This window comes from Dunckerocampus dactyliophorus, chromosome 2 (genome assembly GCF_027744805.1).
Source record: "Dunckerocampus dactyliophorus isolate RoL2022-P2 chromosome 2, RoL_Ddac_1.1, whole genome shotgun sequence".
Taxonomy (NCBI): Eukaryota; Metazoa; Chordata; class Actinopteri; order Syngnathiformes; family Syngnathidae; genus Dunckerocampus; species Dunckerocampus dactyliophorus.
In genome coordinates this window covers 49,945,482-49,966,834 of record NC_072820.1, presented here as the reverse complement: position 1 = coordinate 49,966,834, position 21,353 = coordinate 49,945,482, and the positions used below count along the sequence as shown (strand labels likewise).

Genomic DNA, 21,353 nt, shown 5'->3' with positions numbered 1-21,353 from the left:
ACGTATTGCGCAGTGACAGAACTGGAGAGGTTTTTTATCCCCATGAATAAACCACAGCACACAGTAATCTATTAGTCCAGCGAGTTTGTTAATTTAATCATAAATAAAAGTGAGATTTCGATATAAAACATGCACTTATCAAAAAAGAATGCTATTCTATTGACATGTACAAGTCTCATCATTTACACAGTACATCATCACTGCCCAATGAAAACATGTACTGTATGTCTTTTTCTTCCCTCCAGGAACAAATTGTTTTTATTTACTAAAATCTGACCGCAACATGTTTTCTCAAGTCACTAACATGCACCAAATGAATGTACATTTGGTTACTAAATCAACGTTAGCATGTACAGTATTTCCCAAACATTCATTGATTCATTTATGGCCGGTCTGTAGGTATGTTGTTTGTCTTGAATGGAAACACATGCTCATGCATTCATTCACCAACGACTCAGCAGCACAAGCATCTGGAGGATCTAAGTGGACTTAAGAGAGCACCTGGAGTCCAACCTAAACCTTCCACGTGTGAGATGGCCGCCCTTTATACCTGAATGAACACCGGCTCGCTTCCTGATCAGCTGAAAAGAGACACATTTCAGCAAACGAATTACTGACAGTGCACACGCTGGGGAAAATAACCATTTGAGATTTTTTGTGTTCTTTCTTGCAAAGGTTCACATGAAAAAGGTAGTCTAAAAGTCATGTGACATAAAGTCATATATAAATCGAGCCACAATGCACTCCAAATATGTAGTTCATGAAATGTGAATGAAATACACTCGTAGTGGTGCTTCTGCGCATGCGTTTCTACAAAACATGTGGTCGTGAGAGTGCCGCTATGTACAGTTAGTCCATGCTTTTGCAGAGATTGCCTACGATCTCTCGTTAGAATAAAATCTCCAAGGTGGAGGCCGCAGGTGTCAAACTGAAGGCCTGGGGGCCAGATTCGGCCCACGGAAGCCTGGAAAAAAATGCATGTCCAAAAGACACTTAAAATGTTTATTTTATTTATTGTTGTTCATTTCATTTTTATATCATTGTATATATTTATACGATATCACATATATATTTTAAATTAAAGAAATCCAAAAGGCACTTCAAATTTGTTGTTAAATGTACTTGTTCAGGGGCGGATGTAGCTTTTTTGAAAAGGGGGGGTGTGGCCGAGGCCGTAGGCCAAGGCACTGGAAATGGCGCAGGAGGTCTGGGGGCCCTGCCCCAGAAAATTTTTTAAAATTAGACCTCATTTCCTGCAACCTGGTGATATCTGAGGCCAATTTTATGTCCTTAATTTCAAGAGTTTGTTGTTATTTTTATCCTTGGAATACAGGTATATCGTTTCAGCCAAAACATTCTATTTATAAAATGACCCATACTAGGAGGAACCCATTTTAGCTCAATTTCCTGAAATATTTTCCAATTTGAAGCAGCTGTAAATTCCGAGGATTTGAGTATAATTTGATGTCACTGGGGATCGCCTTTCTGGTTCATTTTCATTGAGAATAGACAACAGTTGTCCTTATAGTCATGATGCCAGAACCTTTATTTTGCACCTCCACCTGAATAGCCACGTACAGCACACCTTCACTGTCCAATGTCAATGATCAGCCTGACAGTGGCTTCAGGAATAGCATGCGTCTGGCTTGCATTCTGGCATATGCGTCCACCACGCACCCATAATTCAGATGCATGTCCCTATGGACATGCATCAGAGTCAGGCAAAAAAAATCAAGGGGGGGGGGGGGGGGTGGTACACACCCCACACCTCCCTCTAAATCCGCACCTGATGTATATGTTGTAATACAGTATATGGTTTGACAGTTACAGGCGACCCTCTGAGGGCAACCTTATGAAAACCAGCTTGACGCCCCCCGGTGTGGGCAGTCTGGAAAGACGGGCACAAAAAAAAACAACCAAACCCCTACACTTACTTTTGCAGAATAAACTGGTTGATAAACTCGTTCTGTTCGGATTCCACTTTAGACAGGGCCTCGCACTCGATGCAGTACCTGAAACACACATGCAGACGGAATTAGGACTACCGACTCTTGCACCAAATAGTCACAAGTCTTCTTGGTAAAAAATTGGCCCATGTCGATACCGATCACATGGATTAATCGTACATTTTGCAATTTACTAATGATGAGTGCTGTTGGTCAGGTGTGCTGCATAAGGGGGACAGGTCAGGACAATTCCAAGGTCCCCTGACTGCCATGTCACACAATCTTGCTAGATTAAAACGTGACAAGATTTTGCATTCTGGAAAAAAAAACATCTCGTGGGCACTAGGCCTGACAAATGAATTAATTACGCAATACATGAACATGAACTGGATAATCAATATATTGCCATGTGCATGCGTGTCTGTTTTCCTCCAAACAGGCAGGAAGAGGATTCACTCTGTGCATTGGTTTCAGCACACGGCATGGACGGAGTGCGCCCTTTTGTCAGCCATACAGTCTCTCTGACTCCATGGGTGGAGGCGGGGCCGCTAGCATACACACAGTGCAGAAAAGTGTAACCTCTTAGAAAACAAATGAGTAGATTACAATATATTGTCATATACTTTTTTATATTTTATCATTGTACTTTTCTTTAAAGTAATGTTGAAATCTCATCTTGTCTCGTAGACCCAATCTCGTGTATTGTCTCGTCTGGTGAACTTGCGACACCCCTATTAATTACTCATAAAAATGAGCCTGTGAATATCCTCATTCATCCAGGCCATTGCATTGTCACGGCAGTCAATCGATCTCAACTGGACTGCTAAGACTGTCTGAGAAGACGTTTCGGCTCTCATCCAAGCAGGCTTCATCAGTTCATGCTCAAAGACTAGGTGGGGCACACACTGGTCAGGCTAGATAGCACAGCTCTAGTCTAGCTCATGCGCAAAGACCAGGTGGGACACACACTGGTCAGACTAGATAGGACAGCACTCGTCTTGAGAGCCTGGTGCAAGATCCAATCTAAATAAAGTGGGAGGAGGACACTACCCAAGACACTACACTGCGTGATTGCTGCATGCTGCAATAGTACGAGCCACAGGTTGATCGGCTTTTGTGATTGGTGTCGAAAGGGACATGCTTTTTTGTGGAGATCGATCGGTGGCCGATGGCATCCCTCCAATCCTTGGAGACGTGTGTTGTGTAATCCCGGGCGGTTCAAATACATGATGAAACAATCAACGCCCCAAACGAATATGACTTCTAGTACGTGTATGCCAACAGGAAATGTCATGTTTTCCCACTTCTGACTTGCTTGCTTGTTTTTGTTCAAGTAGTTTATTTGTTGCAAGTGCCATTAGCTCTGCTCTTAAAAAAAAAACCATTTGACTGTGAGTCACCTATAACACAATCTAACCAATCAGATTGGACTATGGAAATCCTTAGTGGAAGACAGCCCTGGCTGGCGCTACGACAGATGGAACTCTCTTTCACCTTTCAAGTTGCATCTTCTTCTCGTCGATGAGAGCCTGAAGCTGCTGCTGCAAAGCTTCTCTCTGCTTTGCCACCAACTTCAGCAGGTTTCTTGCTCCAATGACCTGAAACGTAAGATAGCAATGTAGCGTGGAAGATTGACGATCACAAACAAGAGCTGGTGTTTACTGTACATACACTATTTTTATTTATTTTTTTTACTTTTACTGACTTATTTGAACATACAAACTACAGTTACATCTAAATGTAAAAAAGAATACATAACTACGTTATCGGCTTGACTCAAAATGTACACCGTGCCTCCCTACTCTAAACACGAGCGCACGTCAAGGGAAAACTGGTTTGCCAACTCTACCTTGAACTTTTCTGTCTCCGTCTCCTTTGCCAGCTCGTCCACCAGCTGGATCAGACCTCCAACCTTGTTCTGAAACTGTCCAATTTCTGTAAAAGGAGCATAATCATACAGCGCGGCAAGGTTTACACGACCACCAACACAGCAAAAGAAACGCCTTACTGTTGACAAATTCTTTGCACTCTTCCTTGAGCTCGGTGGTCTTTTGGCTGACATCTGGTTCGAGTGCTCGAAGCTTGTTGAGGTCATCAAAAAAAATGCCCTCTTCTCCCAGTAAGTCTTGCGCCATAGCCAAGGGCCTAAACCGAAACCCCCCCCAAAACTAAACAGTGAAAACTGTACTGTACTGGACACTGCGTGTACGCTACAGTTGAGGTGCAACAAGTCTCAACTCCCTGCTCCGACTGAGGCATACAAACACTGGTTTCAATATCAGGAGGTAGCGGTCCTATGCTGGGATGTTTGTTTTTATATGAAAGAAACACAACAGCCTGCATCTCAGCTTTGTGTTATTGGTGACAAAGCATATTATTAGGATGACATTTGCTTTTTACATTACACTTTTTTCAACAAATATTTCAACTTTATTCTTGTATGTTTTCTCCAATTTTATGTATTAATTCCCATAATATGCTCACTTTATTATTGTATATTATAACTTTTACCCAATCTAATTTTCCTAAAATTGCAACTTATTCTTTGTTTTGATTGCCATAGTAAAACTTTTTTTTAATTACATTTTTGTCTTTATTATTTCAACTTCACACATTTTTTTTCCTCTTAAAATAGTAATTTTATTCTACTCTTTTTTTCCTCTCCCATTTTTGCTGTTTTAATTTTCTTGTTGTATTGTATTTTATTTAAGGAAGCCCGTTTCCATCACTGAAAGAAAAAAAAAGTCTAAATTCGGACATAAAAAGTCATAATTATGAAACAGGAAAAACATAATTCTGAGATAAAAAGTTAAAATTATGAGATAAAAATTCATAATCTTGAAATAAAATATTTAAATAGAAAAAAAGTCATAATTATGCGATAAAAGTCATAATTATGACAAAAAGACGAAATTATGAGATACGAACTTAAGTTATGACTTACCATTGAAATACTTTGTTCCTATCAGTGGCGGAAACGAGCTTCCGTATTGACTCTGGGTGCCTCTGGGACACCCCTGACGTAACCTAACGCTGCACTGTTGTATTTTCTGTGCGGTGTTTGAGAGGAAAGAGGGTGATTGACAGGCCTGTAGTGCCTTCAAGCCCCTCCTGGGGCGCTAATACCTCCATTTCAGAACCACTGACTTTCTTTACCCTGAAACTGCCACACATGAAGGATCCCGTCAAGTTATTATTGGATGTTTTTTCTGACAGTACAAGGTAGTCCATTAGTTGACTTGCCTGACTTCCTCTGTGCGGGCAGAGTGGGTTCAGTTCCCACTAGGCGAATGTGAACCGCTAGCTGGGATAGGCTCCAGCTCCCCGCTACCCTCAACAGGATAAACTGGGAGAAGACAGATGGACCGTGCGTCCACGCAAAAATACACACAAAATAAACATTCAGACATGTAGTCCATGCGGATAAACGCTGGAGGGTCAATAATAAGTGGGTCTAATCCTTACTCGTTATGGGATCTTGAGCTTTGTCGACGATTCCTCACCCAAGAGAAAAGACTCCGGAAAATCTTCGTAGCAACTGAACAACAGTTGTTGCTAATACGTAGAGGCGAGCTACGGTGACGCCATCAGGACAAAAAGCCTGACTGCTTCCTTACGGACTCTGAGCAGAAATGATCCGGTGACACCACTGTCAACGGCGCTACACAACGCAAGGGACACTACTTGAGACAGCGTCTTCTGTTAGCAGAGGAACCAGCCAAGCCTTTTAAAAATATATGTTATTCTATATTTATGTACTATATACAGTATATATTGCTGGTGTGAAGACCCGACATCGTTCTGTGGTGAAGCGTGTGTAATTTTATTTTGAAGGTCTGCTTGGCCGGTTACAGGACGAGATACGCCGATTTTGCCCGAATGTTGCCGAGTGGACCGGAAGCTGTGCTGCTCGGGCATTTTATTTCATGGTTAAAATACGGGGAAAAAAGATTGAAACGTGAGAGCGCCGGGGAAAAAGGACAAAATTCGATAGTGTTCCGAGGAAACGGGAGGGTTGCAGGTTTCGAACCGGTCGAGCTAACAGTACTAACAGCTAACAGGCTAACAGCCTGTCTCTTCAACATTTGGAAAAGACTGCGTCCTGTTAATTTGGGGGTGGACGGAACCAAAGTCTAGATAAGGATGCCAGTAATATTGCAGCAATAATGGTAATGACTACTTTCTTACAGTCACATTAGAGATATGAAAGTGTGATTTTATTTTATTTATACATTAAATAAAACGATCATTTATTGCGGGGAGCACCGGATCTATGAACGTCCTCTTTGTTGTCAGTGATTACATATCAGAATAAAACGTCTTTGCTAAAATATGTAAGATTCAATCCAAGAAAAACGCTGCATTTTTCCCATTTCAGTAAGGTTGAGTCTCAATCCGTGCACTTCCATACTTGATCAACTGCAACACTGCCTGCTGCCTTCAGGGGGCGCTGGTGTTAATTTTCTCCCTGCAATTGTCCCAGAAGTTGAGCAATCTGTCGTCCTTGTTGGCACAGAAGTCTGTAAAGTCTTTCAGCAGGCGGTCAGCCAGCTTCTCGTCCCCCAGCACGCCAGTCCTCCAGGCTTTGGTCAGCATGGTGTTGTAGGCCCAGTAGTAGCCGATCTGCTCTTCGCCACTGAACGGCGCCTGGCTGTTGGATGTGGTGGAGTTCCTGCGCCGACGCTGCTGCCCGCTGGTGTACTTTCTTTTGGAGTACGGCAGTTGGAGCAGCACGGTGCCTGAAAGGAGAGGGGGCGGGAGTGAAGCTCTGCATTTTTGGGACCAGCCCTGAATTCTGTATGCAGGGCTGCGGGACCGACCTGTCAGGTGAATGTACTGGGACCTGCTCTCTGAAGGGAAGTTGAAGGGCGTGGCAGAAAACTTGTCGAGTACGAACCCAAATCTGTTGGAACGTTGGAAAGTTCATTAAAATGTTTACATTCAGATCTGTATCCCCCTGCATAGTTGTGGATTTTTGATGAAAGCGTTATTCTTTATTTGTGCTTTTCATCTCCATCATTAACAGGAGTTCATCAAATCAAACGACTAGCGTGCTCACGGTGCAACAACAACAACAACAACAAATGACATGTGGAACACACAATGTTACTGTACCGTGCCGGTATCAACGTAAACGCACTAATACACATGTTTAACAGGACCATTTTACACCATTTTATCACCAGGCGCTCACTCCCCCAACAGGAAGTTTTAAAAAAAAGCCAGTTTTTATATTCATTTGTACTTATTTGGCGCAATGCCGCTTGAGAGACATAATGAAGTTATCTGATAAGCTATTATTTATTTATTATTATTAACTTATTCAATACCAAAGACGTAGCTATACGTTTTCATCGAGCCGAGCGCCCGATCCCAAAAACGTCCCCACTAATGCATGAACATTTCGGAGCACTTTTAAGCCACAAAAACGGCCACAAGGTGGCAGAAGTGCATTTGACAGGAGCTCCGCAGGGATCATTTCAACGGACGAATCACACATGACGGGAAGGAGGAAGTGAGAGAGCGTGGAGGAGTGCAGCGTGCAGGTTACGCAATGTAGGGAAATTTTAAGGCATGTACCCGCGCACATGCACGTGTGCATACACACAGTTCAGTTCCAAATGTGAAAATTGTATGTAGTACATGGTGTTATATTTGTTATTTTGATGTAAAACAACCTTTTTTGTGTTATTTATGCTATGGTGTAGTTGTTTAGATATTTGAGCTGTCACAAAAGCTGCTTTTCTCTTTTTTTAGTTAGGAACTGATATTTTCCTGAAACGTACCTATTTTCTACTGCTAATTACTAAAGAACGGAAAAAGGTAGAAACAACTTTTTTTTCCCTGATGAAAGACGGGAGTCTAATCTTTCTCTTGGGAGGTTCCATGTTGATATAACCACGGAACACAATACGCTCACATTTCTGAATCTGAAGCCACATAAGAGGCCCAACCTGAACAATATTGCCTCTTGAAAGAGCTGCATCCTGTCCCAGTAGGTCTCCGGTTCAAAACCTGTTTGAGGAACAAACGTGACAAATATAGAAATGATCTGTATGCACAGCTGAGTTATATACCGTAGTGGGCTTGTGTACCTTCAAACAAGTTTTCGCTGCCATTCTTCATCAGGCAGTGAATATGAAGAGGAATGAAGAGTTGGGCTCTCAGTGGATCGCCATACAGGTGTGACGTCAGCGCAAACGGCCCCTCCAACACAGGAACTAATAGGAAACCGCAGGATGCTGCTTTCCTGTGCCAACCCTGCACCTATTAAAAAAAAAGAATAATTTTCATTATTCATCTTGCACGTGGCTTTTGGCTCAGTCGTCCTCGCTAAACTTGTGACCACGTTTCTGACGGGTCAATTTTCACCTGTTTTTTCAGGTCCACGGTTGTTGCTACAGTTTTCAAGATTCAAGAGAGTTTTATTGTCATGTGCATGGTAAAACAGCAGTTATACCATGCAATGAAAATCTTATTCTGTTCATTCTCCCAAGAAAAGAAAGAAAACACAAGAAAGAATAAGAACATAAGAAACATATATACCAAGAAATTAAGCAACAACAACAGAAGAGACATTAATACAAGTAAATAATTAAATAAATAAATAAATAAAGTGCTATGAGTGTGTGTTGCGTGCGGCGTGTGCGAGTGCTTCGTTGAGAAGCCTGATGGCCTGTGGGTAAAAGCTGTTTGCCAGCCTTGTGGTCCTGGACTTCAAACTCCTGTAGCGTCTGCCTGACGGTAGGAGTGTGAATAATGAGTGTTGTGGATGTGTGCTGTCCTTGATGAGGTTGTGTGTTCTGCGTAGGACTCTAGTTTTATAAATGTCTTGCAGTGAGGGGAGGGCTGCCCCAACAATGTTCTGTGAGGTCTTGATCACCCGCTGGAGTGCCTTCCTATCACGTGTTGTACAGTTACCGTACCAAACAGTGATGGAGGCGGTAAGGACACTTTCCATAGTGCATCTGTAGAAGCAACTCAGGATTGTGGTGGGCATGCCAAATTTCCTCAGTCTTCTCAGGAAGTACAGTCTCCTTTGGGACTTCTTCAGAATTTGTTGGGTGTTGTGAGACCAGGTGAGGTCCTCGCTGATGTGTGTGCCAAGGAACTTGAAGGTTTTCACCCTCTCCACCTCAGTCTCATCAATAAACAGGGGTCTATGCGGCTCCTTTTCCCTTGTTCTTGGGTCGATGATCATCTCTTTAGTCTTATCTGTATTGAGAAGGAGATTGTTATCACGACACCAAGCTATGAGGTCCGCCACCTCTCTTCTGTATGATGTTTCAACACCACCAGTGATCAGGCCGATGACTGTAGTGTCATCCGCAAATTTAATGATGCTGGTGTTGTTCTGGGAGGCCACGCAATCGTAGGTGAAGAGCGTGTAGAGGAGCGGACTCAGCACACACCCCTGTGGGGTCCCGGTGCTCACAATTCTTGAGCTGGATGTGCGATTGTGGACTCTGACTGACTGGGGCCTGCCTGTTAGAAAGTTAAACACCCAGTTACAGAGGGAGGGAGACAGGCCAAGTGTGAGGAGCTTATTTGTGAGTTTGTGGGGGCTGACTGTATTAAAAGCAGAGCTACAGTCTATAAATAGCATTCTGACGTATGTGTCCTGGCCCTGTAGGTGAGAAAGGGCTGTGTGGATGGCAGTGTTGACTGCATCATCCGTGGACCGGTTCTGGCGATAGGCAAACTGTAGAGGGTCCACAGTTGCCGGGATGCTCTTTTTGATGTGGGTCATGACTATTCTTTCAAAGCACTTCATAACAATAGGAGTGAGTGCTACAGGGCGATAGTCATTCAAGCAGGTCACGTTGCTCTTCTTGGGTACGGGCACTATGGTGGTGGACTTAAAGCAGGTCGGTACAGATGCTTGTGCAAGCGACAGGTTAAATATGTCAGCAAGCACATCAGCTAGCTCTGATGAGCAAACCCGAAGTGCACGTCCTGAGATGTTGTCTGGGCCTGCTGCTTTTCGTGGGTTTGTTTTGTTTAGAACCCTGCGCACATCAGCTGATGTCACCATGAGAGGTGAGTCCTGTGTGCTCCCCAAGTCCAGCCACCCTCTCTGCTCATCAGGAGTTTGGGTGTCAAAGCGGGCATAGAACTCGTTCAACTCATCAGGAAGTGTGGTTTGGCTGGACGTGGCTACGCTACTCTGCTGTCGATAGTCTGTGATGTGCTGGAGCCCCGCCCACATGCGCCGAGGGTCTGAGGTGGAATAGTCGCCCTCCAGCTTCTGTCTGTACTGTCTTTTGGCCTCTCGTATGGACCTCCTCAGCTCATATCTGGCCTTTTTGTAGTCATCAGCGGTGCCCATGACAAATGCAGTCGAACGAGCACGTAGCTTAGCCCTTACATCACAGTTCATCCACTGTTTTTGGTTAGGGTATTTTCTGTAATACTTGGTGGTGGTAACAGTCTCTATGCATGTGCTAATGTAGCCAGTAACAGCAGAAGCATATTCATCCAAATCAACAGTACAATCTTCCCTCCCCGCTGCAGTTTTAAACACATCCCAGTTTGTGCAGCCAAAGCAGTCCTGAAGTACTTGATCAGTTTCTTCATTCCACACTTTAACTGCTGTACGTACAGGGGGAGCTTGTTTAAGAAGTTGCCTGTATGTGTGTATGTATGCAATATGTATGTATTTTGTGGTTCTGGGCGGGGGGAAACCTATCACACATTCATCGGGGGCCAAAATATGAAAAAAAAAGGCCACTTTTCCTGTGGGAGAATTGCTGATCCTAACCCGAACCTCAACACAGTGGTTCCCAATTATTTTCTGTCATGCTCCCCCCTCCAGGGGACAGAAATGTTTTCTCATCAACATGATTGAGAAACGGATAATATCTACTGTATTTATTTATCTATACTGTGCAGACTGAACTCGAAACTGAAACCAGGAAATTGCAACAAAATGGAGAACCGTGACGAATACTCAAGAGTCAAACTGCATGTTGGTACGACAAATTCATATATGTTGGCAGGTCTGCAGTAACACTGAAAGTACTCCCTGCCTGTCACACCCCCTCTGACACTTCATCACGCCCCCCACAGGGGGCCCCGCTCCACTATTTGAGAAGCATCGCCCTAACCCAACCCTAACCCTAACCTCTAACCCAACCCTAACACTAACCCAATCTAACCCTAACCCCTAACCCCCAACTCCAACCCAACCCTAACCCCTAACTCTAACCCAACCTTAACACTAACTCTAACCCCTAACCCCTAACTGTAACCCAACCCAAACACTAACCCTAACCCAGCTGTTTATGGGTGGAAAAGAAGCATTTGTGAATGGTGGATGCCACAGTTGTGTAAAATGTCTTAAATTAGACATGAAACTCTACATTTGCAGGGCGTGTTGATTGTCTTACATATTTTTTTAAACGCCTATTCACGCACAAAAAAGTAAATGAGAAAAATTAGGGATTTTTGGTAAAAAAACAACAACAATGTGTCATGTACGGAGGATGCACTGTACATCATGAAGAAAACAGTAGTTACCATCTCAAAGAGGACTGCAGCCGTGACAACCATCCAATGAAGCTTGATCTCAAAGGCGGCATTTAACGAGAAGCTGCCATTGTAATAACAGGTGCACCATTCTGTTCGGCCCCTGCGGTTATTAGCATCCACATCCACAGTGACAGTCTTCTGCTCCGGGACCGTCGCAGCTGGACGGACAGACAGCATAAGAGGAAGGGTTCATGTTAGAGGAGGCGTGTGCCTTTCATTTTAAACTTTAAAGGTCTAATCCAGGGATGTTCAAAGTGCGGCCCGAGGGCCATTTGTGGCCCGTGGCTGTTTTTTTAAAATTGTCATTTAAAAAACAGCAAAAGGGTAATTTTACAAAAAAATAAGTGAAAAAAATCGGAGAAACAAACAAAACAACAAGTTGTACTTTTGGGAAAACCAGGTTGGTGAAAAGTTATAAAATTACAAGAATAGACTCAAAATATTATGGCAATTAAGTCGTAATATTAGGAGAAGAACATTTACAAGAGGAAAGATGAAATAGTTGGAAAAGAGTCGTCCAACGAGAAGAAAAGTCACCATTTTACGAGAATAAACTTGTAATATTATGAGGAAAAGCAATTTCATTTTAGTAGCAGAGTTTAAATATTAAAGAAAAAATATGGTGTTTTTTAAAAAAAGTTGTAATATTATGAGAAACACATTTTTTGAAAATTTGGTTGTGTAAAAAGTTATAATGTTACGACAAGTCATAATATTATGAAATAAGGTCATAATATTATGGAATAAAGTCATAATATTATATGGAATACAGCAATAATTACAAGAATACAATACAAGAAGAAGAAAGCTGAAATGGTTGAACCCCCCCCCCCCCCCCCCCCCCCAAAAAAAAAAAAAAAAAACAGCAGAAGTTGAAAAAAAACAGCTGTAATTTTCCAAGAATAAAGTCAAAATATGAAGAGAAAAAAAAAATTATATATAAGTTGCAATTTTATGAGAATAAACTTGTAATATTATGAGGAAAAATAATCATTTTAGTGGCATAGAGTTGAAATAAATATGTAATTTTACTCCTCAGTCCTAACATAAGAAACAAACAAAACAAAATAAAGTTGTCATTTGTGGATAATTAAGTCGGGGAAAAAAGTTATTAAATATTATGGGAATAAATGCATAATATTACAAACATAAAATTTGCAAAGATTGTTTAAGGAGTAAGTTGAAATATTTGGAGAATAAAAAAAACCCAGCAAAAATGGGGGGAAAAAAAAGAACCAAGAACCAAGTTGCTACTTTTTCACCTGCTGTATATCACAAAGTGTTTTCTTGAAATATATAAAACTTCTTGGCATGTTACAAAATATCAAAGTTACAAAGTTGCATCCTTTCCTTTTTTACTATGTGACTGTCGCTGGGAAAAGTGTGGGCACCCCTGACTGAATCTTTAATGAGGTGGAAGGCCGTACACCCCTAAATTGGTCCTGGGCCACGAGCCAGGCAAGGAGTGATTTGGGTGACTCTGGTGGATGCGACCATTAAGATCCGGGAGAGGCCTAGCCACTCTCGAGCCCATAATCCCATAGAAAGATCTCTGGAGGGAGCTGAAGCTGCGAGTTGCCAAGTGACAGCCTCAAAATACCCTGGATTTGGAGAGCATGTGCACAGAGGAGTGGCTCCACGTCCTTCAAGGAATATTAATCCTCATGGAAAGACACCATCTGCATCAAAATGAATGTGTGAAGGAGCTTCTCAAGTAGGTTGGATGTACCGAGCAGTGCCGCCGACTGGCTGCGTCCTCCAAAGCTGCGGCTGAAGGAGCTGTGCCTGCTGGCGTAGGAGGCCGGTCGGCTCGGCAGCCAGGGCAGCAGAAAGGCCGGCAGGTCACATGGTTGCTGCTCCTCCAACACAAAGGCAACCTCGAACCATTTCCTCTGAAACAGGGCAAAGTCCTCCAAGGCTGCAGTGGACCAGCCACAAGCCACGGTCGTCGGCAGCTGCGGTGCCTGACCTGCCGACACACAAAAGGAATCAAGTCATTTGGTGTTCCAAATGTAAACTAGGATGCAGCTGAGTGTTCAGTATTTTTAACCCATTCACCGTCCTTCTCTGACACTATCCTGTATATGTAGAAGCCATACACAAAGGTCCGCATAGCGTCTCCTGACGCGTGGGCCACCAAACCTTCATCCAGCATTTTCTACACAGACAACACGTGCAAAAAAACAAACAAACAAAAAAAGACAATGAAACGCTGAGAGATGCAGGCGAGTGGTGTTCAAAAAATACTTGCACGGTTGTGCTTTATTCATTCATTCATTTGCATCAAAGTGTCAAATTTCAACACTTTGACGAAAAAGCATGATCAGTGAAGCATAAAGACATAAACATGGAAAAATGTTTTTCTTTTTTCCATTTTACACGTACGCTGTACATTTTTGTGAATTGTAAACTGAATCTTTTGCTTTTTTTATGCTTATTTTATGTCAGTGAATAAAAACTTGTTTTGAAATTTAGAATATTCAATGTTGTGTGAAAAATTCAGTGGAAAAAAAAATTAAAATTCAGTGCAAATAAATGTGATGTTTCAAAGTTCAAATGTACACTTCTGGGAAAATAAGGTAAAAAGTGCACAGTCACGTGACACGGGTATTACAACAACCGAAAGCGCATATGTGAGTTTTGACCCACTGAAATTATCTGAAGAGAATTTTTTTTTTTTTTTTTTTTTTACAAAGTGAATTTTTCTAAACTGAATTTTAAAAACACCGTATTTTAACTAATTGAATTCTAAAAAAACATGCATTTTGCGGATACATTTTTATTCTAAGAAATGTTGATAAATTGATGTGGGGGGGAAAATAAACATCAGTTCACAAAACTGAAACACACAAAAAAAAATCAGTTACATAAATAAACGGCTTATTTTCGGATAATAAATAAACAAAAATATTGTAAAAATAATTTTCTATATACTGTAATTTCCGGTGTATAAGCCGCTACTTTTTTCTCAAACTTTGAGCCCCGCGGCTTAAACAGCGGTGCGGCTAATATGTTGTCATGTTCTAATCTCATGACATCTTACTACTTCAGAACCACTACTAATTGTTTAAAATGCATTTCGGCTAAAAAAGTTCAGGAAACAACCAAAAAACGCAGAGAAGCCGCCTTTCTCTGCGTTTGCTAACCCTGTCGCTCTCATTGAATGGCGTGAACATACCCGGTAGGCACAGGCTCCAGTTTACTGTGAGCAACGACAAGGCCAATTTATACTAAAATGTACGTAGCGCCACAAGCGTACAAGTCATATCCGCTCACGTATACTATACATCAATAAACAGAAATACAGATACAATAAAGCATATAAAACAAAACCGAAACGAGATGAATGAAGTATCTATCCATCCATCTGACACTGACTACCGAAAAACAGGCGATCGGATGTAGACGCGTTATTCTTCTTTTTCTTTTTGTTTATGGTGGGTCGCAACCAACGTTTAGGTGCAGAGACCGACAATGTGCGTGACGAAGGAATTAGGACGCTGTACAATTCTGACACGGATGAGGAAAACTTTTGTGGTTTTAGTTCCCAAGAGGACGTCGATGAGTGACTTTTCGGGTAGGCTACTGTTATCTATGTAATGTGCACTATTCGGAACTGTTTTTTTTTTTCCGGCACTGTTTAACTAGCTGTGTTTCACCACTGTTTGGGGAAAAAAAAGCATTTACACTAGGTCCCCAACTAACGAACACAATTGGTTCCAGACGACCGTTCGTAAGTCCAACTAAAGGTAGTATTAGCAATGATATCGGTACTACATGTACGTGTATACATATACAGTATATGTGTAATGGACCACTCCTCTTCAAAGGTAAATAACATTTATCATTACGTATTATTATATCACTTTTATTATTGTTTTTTCCATTAATTATCCTGGTTTAATATTACTACTGCATCCAAACTCATATTTACATACTGTACATTCGTATACACGTACATGTAGTACTTATATCATTGGTAATATTAATTTTTTTCGAGTTAAGAACGGTCATCTGGAAGTGTTCAACTGCACATTCTGGGATGTCAGACACAGCATGATATCAATACATGATGTCGGCAATGATGATTGATACCGCACCCGTCAGAGATGACAATGTGATATCCCAAATGCAAACTTATTTGGGCTCAAAACATAAATTTTATTTGTTTGTTTTACATTTGTGCTACATTTGCGTCAACTGGCTTTTTTATTCGCACAATGTCAGGTAGTTAAGTAAGTTAACAGTCAGTGAACGAAGTCTTACCTGCATAATATCCACAGCCATGCTCTGTGCGGCCACACCCTCAACATTGGTGACCAGCCAGTGGACGACCTCGGCACTTATGAAGCAGTTGAAGGGCAGACCCCTCTGCTCTGGGAGCAGCAGTACACCTGTCCTGTGCCGCCACACAACACAAATCCTCACTCGATTAGTAAGTAATTATTAAAAAACAACAATATTGTGTATAATACATGAATGTAATTATTCAATATATATATACACAGGTCCTTCTCAAAAAAATAGTGATAAAGTTCATTATTTTCTGTAATGTACTGATAAACATTAGACTTTCATATATTTTAGATGCATTACACACAACTGAAGTAGTTCAGGCCTTTTATTGTTTTAATATTGATGATTTTGGCAAAAAAGTAAAGAAAAAAACAAAAATCCCTATCTCAAAAAATTAGCATATTTCATCCGACCAATAAAAGAAAAGTGTTTTTAATACAAAAAAAGTCAACCTTCAAATAATTATGTTCAGTTATGTACTCAATACTTGGTGGGGAATCCTTTTGCAGAAATGACTGCTTCAGTGCGGCGTGGCATGGAGGCAATCAGCCTGTGGCACTGCTGAGGTGTTATGGAGGCCCAGGATGCTTCGATAGCGGCCTTAAGCTCATCCACAGTGTTGGGTCTGGTGACTCAACTTCCTCTTCACAATATCCCACAGATTCTCTATGGGGTTCAGGTCAGGGGAGTTGGCAGGCCAATTGACCACAGTAATACCATGGTCAGTAAACCATTCACCGGTGGTTTTGGCACTGTGAGCAGGTGCCAGGTTGTGAAAAATGAAATCTTCATCTCCATAAAGCTTTTCAGCAGATGGAAGCATGAAGTGCTCCAAAACCTCCTGATAGCTAGCTGCATTGACCCTGCCCTTGATAAAACATAGTGGACCAACACCAGCAGCTGACATGGCACCCCAGACCATCACTGACTGTGGGTACTTGACACTGGACTTCAGGCATTTTGGCTTTTCCTTCTCCCCAGTCTTCCTCCAGACTCAGGCACCTTGATTTCCGAATGACATGCAAAATTTGCTTTCATTCGAAAAAAGTACTTTGGACCACTGAGCAACAGTCCAGTGCTGCTTCTCTGTAGCCCAGGTCAGGCGCTTCTGTCGCTGTTTCTGGTTCAAAAGTGGCTTGACCTGGGGAATGCGGCACCTGTAGCCCATTTCCAGCACACGCCTGTGCACGGTGGCTCTGGATGTTTCTACTCCAGACTCAGTCCACTGCTTCCGCGGGTCCCCCAAGGTCTGAAATCGGCCCTTCTCAACAATATTCCTCAGGGTCCAGTCACCTCTTGTGGTTGTGCAGCGTTTTCTGCCACACTTTTTCCTTCCCACAGACTTCCCACTGAGGTGCCTTGATACAGCACTCTGGGAACAGCCTATTCGCTCAGAAATGTCTTTCTGTGTCTTACTCTTGCTTGGTGGTGTCAATGATGGCCTTCTGGACAGCAGTCAGGTCGGCAGTCTTACCCATGATTGCGGTTTTGAGTAATGAACCAGGCTGGGAGATTTTAAAAGCCTCAGGAATCTTTTGCAGGTGTTTAGAGTTCATTCGTTGATTCAGATGATTAGGTTATTAGCTCGTTTAGAGTACCGTTTCATGATATGCTAATTTTTTTAGATAGGGATTTTTGGTTTTTCTTTACTTTTTTGCCAAAATTATCAATATTAAAACAATAAAAGGCCTGAACTACTTCAGTTGTGTATAATGAATCAAAAATATATGAAAGTGTAATGTTTATCAGTACATTACAGAAAATAATGAACTTTATCACAATATGCAAATTTTTTTTTTTAGAAGGACCTAAATATATATATATATATATATATATGTGTGTGTATATATATATATATATATATATATATATATATATATACACACACACACACACACACACACACACACAATATATATAAATTACGTGGGATGTTTAATGGCCTCCAGGATCTCCAGGAGTGTTGACGAAGAGGACAGAGAAAAGTGTTCCCCTGCAAACTGCCCACTGCAAAAAAACACCACGTTGTCAATAAGTAAATCTTCAAGCATTTCGCCCACATTAAGAGTTGGAGAAGCGTTATTAAAGCAGAGTGGTGGGGAAATGAGTCGCGGATGATGCGTTAAGGCAGCATCAAATTGAGCGTTACCTGAGGTCAGCGCTGTTCGCAGCTGCAGACTCTCCTACAGACTGTGCTGCCGCTCCGGCCGTCTGTCCCGCTTGAAGTCCCTTTTCCACAGCTTCAATGTACTCCACAGGCAACTAACGTACAGCATTGAAAATATCCGCTTTTTTTAGGGCAGGGACGCTTACAAGTCTTTGCAAGCCTATGTGCCAGAACCATCTTCATATTATCATCAATTATTTCATAGTTGCAAATATAATGAAATCAAATCAGATCAAATAAAATAAAATAATATCAGGTAAAAATAAATTTTAAAAAATGAGAAAAAATAAATACCAAAAATAAAATAAAATATAATAAATATAAAATTGAAATTAAAAAAAAAGTAAAATTTAAATACAGTGTAATTAAAATTAAGTTAAAAATCATTGAAATGTAGTTACATAAATAAAATAAAAGTTCAATTAAGATCTAATTAAATTAAATTAAATTGATACAAAATAAAATAAAACAATTAAAATAAATGTAAATACTTTTAAAATAAAATATATTTACATTAAATTAGATTCAATACAAAAAAGCTAACAAAAATAAAGTACTATTTAAATAAATTAAAATAAGGTAAAATTAAATTGCAATTACATTAAATCAATAGAAAATATTAAATAAAAATAAAATACCATTATAATCAACTCAAATCCAAAGTATCACCAAGCAGAAAAAGAGCAGGCGCCTTTCCAGCGGAGCCAACTCGCCCCGGCCTGCGTGGTGTGTTGGGGCAGGAAGTGTTGGCTCTCATGCCACCAATAGCGCAGCGGAAGTCCTCAAGTAAAATGGCACAGTTTGTTTATGACGCATCTTGTCGGGTAAGATAAAATAGTTGCATTGTAGTTTGAATCGAGATTATGTTGTTGTTTTTTTTGTGCAGCCCTAGAAACCAATTTAATTTACCACGTTCATCAACAATCACAAACATAATTCTGCATAATTCGTGGACAGTGGGTGGAGTGAGGATGACGATGTCAATTCAAAATGAAGGTGGAATCCTATCCTGTCAGGTTGAAGCAGCCAAGGAGAATAAGACCAGCACAGCCTCAGTGTATCAAAGTACAAAGGTGTATAGGATAACACATTCTAAAAGCGAAGCAGTTAAGACAGTTTAAGACATTGGAAGGAGGTTCACCTTGCGTGGACTCTCTGCCGTGACAACACTTGAGAGCTCGATAACAGACGTCAAGGGTCTTGCCTTTTGTTGCTCCTCAAATGTCCTGAAGAGGAAAGCAAAGGCTTGCATGCTCTTATGACGTATTTCTTGACACAATTGCATGTTGGCCTACGTACACACCGTGCTGTAGAGCACACTCACCTCTGGTTCTGCTCCATCTCCAGTAACGCTGATAAAGCCGATGTTCCTTTTTTGCCCTGCAGAGGTGCCACGTGCTCAGAAGGATACGAAAGGTGGGAATTCATGGCCTTCATTGGGTTGCCTTTCTGCTGCATATAAACACCAGCACAAAGATACTGAAGTCATTTTTAGCTCCCGGAGCCGTCGGTACCAACCTCAAAGGTGGTGATTTTAGATTCATTGGTCAGAGTCTTGGACAAAAGTACCCAGCCTTGCTCCGGTAACTGTGAGAAAACAAGCCTTGCCAAATCAAAAAGAATTCCTTCAGCCGGATCAACAAGAATCCGATATGTGATCAGGCTGTGATTTGCTTTTTTAAGGGCTGATTTGGCACTGGTATCGGATAATATCAACATGATACCCATCCCCACTTAAGAAACCCTGGTCTCATGCATCGAGACAGGTGAGAGATGCGTTTTTCACACTCACTCTGATGATCCTGTCGGAACGATGGCGTCGTCGAATACGGTTGAGTCCCTCCAGGAAGCGGATAAAACCGTCCAGCAGGACCCAATCTCCATTGCCAGCCATGCCTGTACTGGGTCCATCTCCGTAAACATCCCAGTGCCCATCCACATCCGCCACACGCCGAGCGCCACCAGCTGGAAGCAAGAGGAACCTCGTCCTCCAGAACTTCAGTGAGTCAATCAAACTGGGGAAGGCAGACAGAAAAAGCAATAACGCTTATCTCTCCAGTTCAAGCTGAAAAAAATGAAATCAAGTCGATGGCAAATAAATCAAAAGAAAAAGAAAATGAAAGAAAAAAAACTGCAACCAAGAACAACAAAAAATAATAACAGCATTTATACATGTGACACAGTGGATCCTTGCACATTCGCGATTCAGCAGTCATGGACGGCCCCGCAGACTTGTGGCTTTTTGGTAGACGAAAATAAATACTTTTTAATGTAATATTTTAAATATATATGAAGTATATGTGGTTAAAAAATTATATATTTTTTTCCTGTGAAAATATATATGCGTGTGCGTGTGTCTGTGTGTCTTTGTTTGTTTTTTGTTTCTGTGAAAATAGGCAGTTTTTCATATATATGTTTCTTATATATATTTTTAAAAAACCCCAAATCTCTGTAAAAAAATAGGACGCTTTTTAAATATATATGTTTACACACACATGTATTTTTTTTTTTAAACAAAAATGTGCAACAATATTTTTTTTGTCTTTTTTCCCTCTGAAAGTAGGCCACCTTGGTTAACATCCACCCCGGTTAGCGTGTTTTTCAGTTAACGTTCAAAGTTTTTGCTAAAACTCTGCCTTGGCTCGGATTCGCCTGCTTGGTTAGCGTGACAACAAACCCTTGCATCGGTGCTGGGTTGGAAATCTCGCAATACCAAGTTCACCCTTAGCTACGGCGGCCTGTAAGGCACATGCAGCACATGAAATATTTTTCCCCACAGGAAACACATCTCATTTACGCAAAATCAGTGATTTATAAATAGGTGATAGATGATAGGTGATTTCACTGAGACGCAAGAGTGAAACCGTGTGTCGAAAATAGACATTTTTATGGCCGTATCCATGACTAATTGATACTAGTCTGGGGATCTACCATACCCACATGCAGTGTACCTGAAGTCTTCGGATCCAGTGGAGCATATGTACTGGTCCAGGTAATTCCACTTATATTCTTCTGGTCTCTCGTGGCCAAACTCGACCCAGCAGGACACAAACTGAGCATCCACATGCGAAGGACACAGGCTGTAGCTGTACTGGATGTGACCCGACTCATATGGATATCTACAACACAAAGCTGTCGCTCGTGTGCCACATTTAAAACTTGACATGCAGTTATAGGACACGCAATATTTGGATTTCTGTGCCAACTTACTTGGGCAAGTAGCGAGTAACGGTGATGATCTTGTCTTTGAGGCAAACCTTATGAAAAGTCCGGCCCATACTGAGCCAGTAAACTGTCTCTTCTTCCTCCACCCGACGCAGCGATACCAAACCTGACAAGACAGCCGACATAACGCTAAGTTACATACAGTACCCTCAAAATGGGCGCCCAGTGCCGGTCCCCAGCCAAAAATA

General features: G+C 41.5%; 2 protein-coding genes across 10 annotated transcripts in view; both read right to left on the bottom strand.

The window, feature by feature from the left end:
• Window positions 1-69: 69 nt before the first annotated feature.
• LOC129172728 (intraflagellar transport protein 20 homolog) lies at window positions 70-5,987 on the bottom strand. Of its 2 annotated transcripts, XM_054762763.1 has the most exons (7): window positions 5,412-5,987; window positions 5,190-5,292; window positions 3,955-4,091; window positions 3,796-3,881; window positions 3,441-3,544; window positions 1,935-2,012; window positions 70-581 (listed from the first exon to the last, which is right to left on the bottom strand). In XM_054762763.1, exons 3-7 carry the CDS (start codon window positions 4,079-4,081, stop codon window positions 578-580), a joined length of 399 nt encoding a protein of 132 aa, XP_054618738.1. In that variant the 5' UTR covers window positions 4,082-4,091; window positions 5,190-5,292; window positions 5,412-5,987; the 3' UTR covers window positions 70-577. The 2 variants fall into 2 exon arrangements, with proteins under 2 accessions (XP_054618738.1, XP_054618746.1); XM_054762771.1 differs by lacking the exon at window positions 5,190-5,292.
• A 154-nt stretch (window positions 5,988-6,141) lies between these two features.
• Window positions 6,142-21,353, bottom strand: part of depdc5 (DEP domain containing 5, GATOR1 subcomplex subunit) — a 47,340-nt gene continuing 32,128 nt past the window's right edge. For 5 of the 8 annotated variants that reach the window (XM_054762416.1, XM_054762410.1, XM_054762399.1 and 2 more), the window contains 15 exons: window positions 21,151-21,271; window positions 20,892-21,059; window positions 19,733-19,955; window positions 19,265-19,392; window positions 19,082-19,166; window positions 17,923-18,035; window positions 17,700-17,780; window positions 15,744-15,876; window positions 13,536-13,635; window positions 13,207-13,446; window positions 11,466-11,635; window positions 8,042-8,213; window positions 7,901-7,961; window positions 6,767-6,849; window positions 6,142-6,685 (listed from right to left, as the gene is read on the bottom strand). In XM_054762416.1, coding sequence (XP_054618391.1) covers window positions 6,387-6,685; window positions 6,767-6,849; window positions 7,901-7,961; window positions 8,042-8,213; window positions 11,466-11,635; window positions 13,207-13,446; window positions 13,536-13,635; window positions 15,744-15,876; window positions 17,700-17,780; window positions 17,923-18,035; window positions 19,082-19,166; window positions 19,265-19,392; window positions 19,733-19,955; window positions 20,892-21,059; window positions 21,151-21,271 — 2,177 coding nt within the window. In that variant the 3' untranslated portion in view covers window positions 6,142-6,386. The other 3 variants (XM_054762389.1, XM_054762442.1, XM_054762451.1) reach the window with 3 other exon arrangements.

What these genes read in the sequence shown, in the direction of transcription:
- LOC129172728 (XM_054762763.1), bottom strand. Translation starts at nt 4,081, where the DNA reads ATGGCGCAAGACTTACTGGGAGAAGAGGGCATTTTTTTTGATGACCTC. An exon ending in GTGCAAAGAATTTGTCAACA is followed by an intron (nt 3,882 to 3,954) that starts GTAAGGCGTTTC and finishes CTCCTTTTACAG; the next exon opens with AAATTGGACAGTTTCAGAAC. An exon ending in AAGAAGATGCAACTTGAAAG is followed by an intron (nt 2,013 to 3,440) that starts GTGAAAGAGAGT and finishes TGTGTGTTTCAG; the next exon opens with GTACTGCATCGAGTGCGAGG.